Source organism: Palaemon carinicauda, chromosome 1 (genome assembly GCF_036898095.1).
Source record: "Palaemon carinicauda isolate YSFRI2023 chromosome 1, ASM3689809v2, whole genome shotgun sequence".
Lineage (NCBI taxonomy): Eukaryota > Metazoa > Arthropoda > Malacostraca > Decapoda > Palaemonidae > Palaemon > Palaemon carinicauda.
In genome coordinates, this window is record NC_090725.1 from 306,196,080 (window position 1) to 306,202,835 (window position 6,756).

Here is a 6,756-nt window from a genome sequence, read left to right on the forward strand (position 1 = left end):
TTTCTTGCAATTTATTTTGAATTAGTAATGAACAATGTTTTTTTTTAAACCTTTTAATTCCCATATATAGTTTCCTTTTTTGATATATTAATACACCGTCGCTTTGGCGACCGCTTCTTGATCAGTATTAATGGGAAACACAATTGGAAAAAATGTGAATAAAGTCTTAGAACATGAATTTACACAAATGCCAAAAGATGAATGCAGGACTCCTGATGTTTGGATGTGTATATGCGTGGATTACTCTATTGATTCCGTAAAACAGACTTGGAATATCACGAACTAAATTTTCCTACACATTAAAAGCTAATATGCAAAGTCTTTCTAATAATAAATTTCCACTCCACGCATTTAGATTCAAGTCGGTACATTTAACAGTGCAAACATTTCCAGAAAAAAATTCATTTTGAGTTTAAAATTTTTTTCAAAACTAAATAGACAATTCCCAGCACGAAAAAATAGACATTTACCTCAGTTAAGAAAATATTTAATGTAAGCATAAAGCATTAGTCAAAATAGCCTCTCAAATTCAAATCATCCTTAATTATCACATCTTCTAATAAGTAATTAACTTTTTTTATATATTTTGGTCACTTTGGAATAGGAACATCGACACATATAGAATACAGTATATGGAAATTATATATATATCAATCTATATATATAACAATATTTATATAATCCATGCGTTTAATCGATCAAGTTTAGCATTCTACTTATACATTAAAACCATCACCATTAATTCAAGCCAGAATTTATTTGGCAATTATGAATCAAGTGTTATGGCATACAAAAAGGACTTTATAAACAGCCAATCACAGATCACTAACAGATGAATAAGGTCGCTAGCTACCACCCTCCCCTAAAACATACCCTTTTAAATCCACCAGGTTGAAAATTGACATTTGACACCAGCCATTTTCAAAAATATCTCGATGAAATCTAGTCATCGTTTTTTAATGAGGCGCATTTGCACCGACTCGCAGGGGTGCCCTTTTAGCTCGGATAAAGTTTCCAGCTATCTGATTGGTTAGAAATATTTTTTTCCAACCAGTCAGCGATCAGGAAACTTTTCCGAGCTAAAAGGGCACCCGCGCGTGTCGGTGCAAATCTGTCCCACTAAAAAGAATTGACTATAGTTTGAAACTGCCACCTGTTATTCTGATTTGCTTAAACAAAATACTTATGTATATAGAGAGAAATATATAAGGGTTTGGACATATCAACTGTGCAGTTCAAGGAGCATTCTTCTTCTTTTTCGAATAAATGCAGCTCCTTAGAACATCACCACCTGCGCGAAAAAATCCTCACTCCAGGGCCCAGTAGCCCCTTAGAACATCACCATCTGTGTGAAAAATCCTCACTCCAGGGCCCAGATACTGATCACTTCTTGCCAGACGTCTTAGGACATTAAAATACAATAAATGTCTACTTAATACGTTACGAATAACTGGTGATAAGAATATTCAAAAGGATTTTTTAAAATACCTGATTTAATCTGGTATTGATCATGAATGCTAATACTTATAATTCAAGTAAAGTCACAAAATAGTTATACAATGACCAAGGTTGATTTTAAGAGATTCTTGCGGAACTCGAACCATCTAAAAAAAAAAAAAAAAAAAAAAAAAAAAAAAACCGGCAATTTCAACCAAATGAAATGAAATATAGAATCTAATTAAAAAACAACATTCCTACATGTTGGCAAAAATCTGTCACTCACATGGTGATGTTCAAAGCCATTTGATGTCAATAACCTCCATGGAACAAAGGGCAAACCATATTCAAAATTTATCATTTTATATTTGCCTTCCTTTCAACAAGGTGTGAATTTCCTAATACTTTTGCTTCCTGAGATATAAGTATCTTACGTACTGATTCAAAGCATATGATTTGCTATTTAGATACAAAGAAAACTGCAGTTCAGAAATTCTTATAAACCTCAAAAGAAATGACGACAATTATATACCATTCCAAGTTATGCTGGTCAATAAGATTTATTTGTGTATTATAGTACATTACAAAAGTATAACTGATAAGAGTTGTAACTCTTCCGTTATGTTCATCACTAGTATAAATTTTCATTTTGGGTTACACATGGAGAGATTAATATATTTGTCATTATAATTACTTTTTATTTAATTCACATAAAGAAGGGGGGCCTTTAGTTGTATCAGAGGCCAGAGCAATTTGTTTACGTAGTTGATGAAAGAATAAAAGTTTAGTTTAAGGAAAGATAATAAGGAAAGTGAGAATAATTGGTGAATCTCATCGCCATCCATTCATGGTGTTGAGATCCTCAAACCCTTCATAAAAGGGATTGGATCCATCAATAGACCGTTTATAGATGTCTTGACTTTCTTCAGTAACATCTGCATCAGCGTAGTCAGCGTTTGGGTTTACTTCCTGTATACTTCTTCGGTTTCTAATGCTAAGCTCGCTTTCATATGGAGGCTTAATCTCAACCTCTAATGAATCATCTCCCTCGATGTTTCTCTTCGGTCTCCCTTCTTCTACTCTTTGTCGATGCAGCATCAGTTCTTCGTCAGATAAGCGTTTACGCATGGTGTAGAAGTCTCCAAATCCACCAGAGAAAGTGTCGCCATGGAATCCACTGGCATCCATGTCAGGACGACGCTTATCTGCTTGGTGCGTATGGAACACGTCCCGTTTTCTTCTGGTTGACTCCTTTTCTTTCTCTGCCTCGTGTAATTGGGTCACTTCAAAACCAGGCTTTTTCTCAGGATTGAAGTCCGTTAGTTCCTCTGAGACAGACTCGCCATAAAATCCACTATCGTCCAGGTTAGGATGCTCTTCCACGGTGCGTTTCATTGTATAGAAATCCCCAAACCCACCATTAAAAGTGTCCCCATAAAATCCACTGGAATCCATCTCAGGACGACGTTTTTTCATAGTTGAGAAATCTCCAAAACCTTGGTTAAATGTATCTCCATAAAAACCACTTGCACCCATTCCTAGACGTCTTTTCTTCATGGTTGAGAAGTCCCCAAAGCCTTGGTTGAATGTATCTCCATGAAAACCACTCGCGCCCATTCCAAGTCGACGTTTCTTCATGGTAGAGAAATCGCCAAAACCTTGATTAAAAGTGTCACCATGGAAACCACTTGCACCCATTCCTAGACGTCTTTTCTTCATGGTAGAGAAGTCCCCGAAACCTTGGTTGAATGTGTCTCCATGAAAGCCACTTGCCCCCATTCCAAGTCGACGTTTCTTCATAGTTGAAAAGTCTCCAAATCCTTGATCAAATGTATCGCCATAGAAACCACTTGCCCCCATTCCTAAACGCCTCTTCTTCATGGTGGAGAAGTCCCCAAAACCTTGGTTGAATGTATCTCCATGAAAACCACTTGCACCCATACCAAGTCGACGTTTCTTCATGGTAGAGAAGTCACCGAAGCCTTGATTGAAAGTGTCACCATGGAAACCACTTGCTCCCATTCCTAACCTTCTCTTCTTCATGGTAGAGAAGTCACCAAAGCCACCAGAGAAAGTATCTCCATAAAAGCCACTTGAAGTCATCTCTGGACGTCTCTTTTCTTCTACAGGTGCAGATGAGTCAACGGCTTCCCTTTTACCCCTCTTAACAGGCGAGAAGTCACCAAAATTATGAGTAAAGATACCTTCATGAAATCCTTGGGCTCCCATGTCATTGGGAGCTCTCTTCCAGTCATTAGAAGCCAATGTCAGAAGGTAAGGGTTGATGGATCTTTTGAAATTATGCATGTAATGGTTTGGGATGTACAGATCCATGTAGGGATCTTGGTTTTTCACATTGCCCCCTTGAAAATGATTTGAATAATAGGATGGGCTTTCACTACTGCGTTTGACTGTTTTCTTGGCATAGAAGCTCATGGGGTCATAGCCTATAGTTTGTAAGTATGGATCATAATTATCTCTTTTTCCCCATGCCATCGTGGGGTCATAATTGATGGTTTGCATATAAGTATCATACCCTGGATCATTCTTTTTTATCTGTCTCTTCCCCCAGGCCATCATGGGGTCATAATGAACGCTCTGCATGTACGCTTCATAGCCAGGGTCATAAGTATTTCTCTTCGCCCAAGTGGACATTGGGTCGTACCCAACTGATGCCATGTAATCATCGACGCCATTGGCTGAACGCTTGACAACATTTTTGACAGTGGAACCTAAGGGAAGAGGTTCACCAGAGTCGTCCACATCTTCTAGGGATCTGGTTGGTTCCAAGCTGTCTTCTGCAAAATTCTTTTCATCAGCATACACATTTTGTAAGTTCTTCTCTACCACATCACCTTGTCCTGTCAGATATAAAAGAAATACATTAGAACTTGAGTACAAAGAAGTGTTGAGTAATACACTCTAGAAACATGATATAAACAAATCAATAGGTGACAGAGTCAAAATAATTGTGGGGTAAAGTAATTTCAAATGCACTTATTGATATACAAAAGTTAAAGCTTAACAGACAACTGATAATCTAAAGCTATATTCACTTGTGCCATGTAATCTATTAAAATTCAATGTCTGAAATGAAATGAAGATAACATGCACATTGAAAAAAGTGCCACGTAAGTTGCATCTTTAAAAAGATGCAGACAAATTTACAAATGCCTAATGTGCCAATGCAGGTCAGGTAAGCAGTAAGAAAAAAAAATTAATGTTAAGATGCTACTAATGAGTTTTATCTGAAAAACACATGCATGATACCTAAAAAAAGAAAAGAAAAAAAAAACACACACACACTGCTTAACCATCTCCTCGTCAACAATTTTCTCTTAATTTTTTGGTAATGGCGTCAAATTCAATCATCCACTTCGTTCAACATCATGGGTGATTAACATCCTCAAGGTCAGTTGTAAATCATCAGGTAATTCGTGCTTTTAAATATGCTTTAAAAATTGGATGCGAGAGATTCTTTAGATGTGGAGAATTCTTTCATTCCTGTCATTTATGTGAGATGATATTAGATTTATCTGTCTGATTGGAATACCAATTATGTATTTGGGTGATGTTCCTGTTGTTTTCATTTAAGGTAGTAGGTTGGCCAGGAAACCAGCCATCCGCTGACATACTACCGCTATAGAGTTATTGGGTCCTTTGACTGGCCAGACATTACTACGTTGGATCCTTCTCTCTGGCTATGGTTCATTTTCCCTTTGCCTACACATATACACACACACTGAATAGTGTGGCATATTCTTTACATGTTCTCCACTGTCTTCATACACATGACAACACTGAGATTACCAAACAATTCTTCTTCACCCAAGAGGTTAACTACTGCACTGTAATTATTCAGGGGCTACTTTCCTCTTGGTAAGGGTAGAAGAGACTTTGGCTATGGTAAGCAGCTCTTCTAGGAGAAAGACACTCCTAAATCAAACCATTGTTCTCTAGTCTTGGGTAGTGCTATAGCCTCTGTACCATGGTCTTCCACTGTCTAGGGTTAGAGTTCTCTTGCTTGAGGGTACACTTGAGCACATTATTCTATCTTATTTCTCTTATTCTAATGTCACTCTTCTTAAAATGTTTGATTTTTCCTTGCTTCCTTTCCTCATTGGGCTATTTTCCCCGTTGAAGCCCCTGGGCTTATAGCATCCTGCTTTTTCCAACTAGGGGAGTAGCTTACTAAGTAAGTAAGTAAGTAAGTAAGTAAGTAATAATAATAATAATAATAATAATAATAATATGACTGAATTGAACGGACTTTATACAGTATGCTAATCGAACATGAAGAGAGAGAGAGAGAGAGAGAGAGAGAGAGAGAGAGAGAGAGAGAGAGAGAGAGAGAGAGAGAGAGAGAGAGAGAGCAACTTTCATAAGCCATTTTCTTCATAGCAATCTCAAAAATTTCAGGATCGAACATTGTCTCATTTCAGACACTGGCTTCTGAATTTCCCTTTTTATATAAAAATGGAATGAAAAGTAATGTTAGGTGATAATATGAAAGGATAATCTTTACTTGATAATATTTTATCCAAATGCACTAAGGTTCAAATGTCACTTATATACATAAAATACACTATGTATATGAATATGATGAAATTACAAAGCTCTCAAAATTTGTCATAATTTTTAGTTCTATGAGCCCATCAACAGTGACTCTCTCTCTCTCTCTCTCTCTCTCTCTCTCTCTCTCTCTCTCTCTCTCTCTCTCTATATATATATATATATATATATATAATTTACATATAAACCAAAATGGCATTCAATACCGAATTCTACCTTTGGGAATGCATATCCAGTGGATATAACTATTCCCAAAGGTAGAATTCGGTATTAAATGCCACTGTAGTTATTTACATTGATTAAAATCACGAATGTAGTGATATATGCACGTATGTATGTATGTGTATACACACATATACATATATATACATACATACATATATATATATATATATATATATATATATATATATATATGTATATATATATATATATATATATATATATATATATGGCTTCTGGTGGCATGGTTGCAAGCGACCTGGCCTTTCATTAGAAGGGGGTAGTGTTCGATCCCAAGTATGAGGTAGAAATTCATTTCTATTTGAGTACGATATTGTGTTGATATATATATATATATATATATATATATATATATATATATATATCAACACTCACCACTTACTGATGAAATGAAAAAGAGTGACAATGACGTGCTCATAATTAAAGATAACATTCACGCCACACAATATATTTTCTTTGCCCATAGAACAAAGCTAGATGCTCTAACAATCTCCTTATCCTACC

General features: G+C 36.1%; 1 protein-coding gene across 1 annotated transcript in view; it reads right to left on the reverse strand.

The window, feature by feature from the left end:
* Window positions 1–1,614: 1,614 nt before the first annotated feature.
* The window catches only part of LOC137658584 (uncharacterized), a 20,076-nt gene continuing 14,934 nt past the window's right edge, over window positions 1,615–6,756 (reverse strand). Inside the window, exon 2 of the mRNA XM_068393494.1 lies at window positions 1,615–4,298. Coding sequence (XP_068249595.1) covers window positions 2,269–4,298 — 2,030 coding nt within the window. The 3' untranslated portion in view covers window positions 1,615–2,268. The remainder of the gene's footprint in view (window positions 4,299–6,756) is intronic.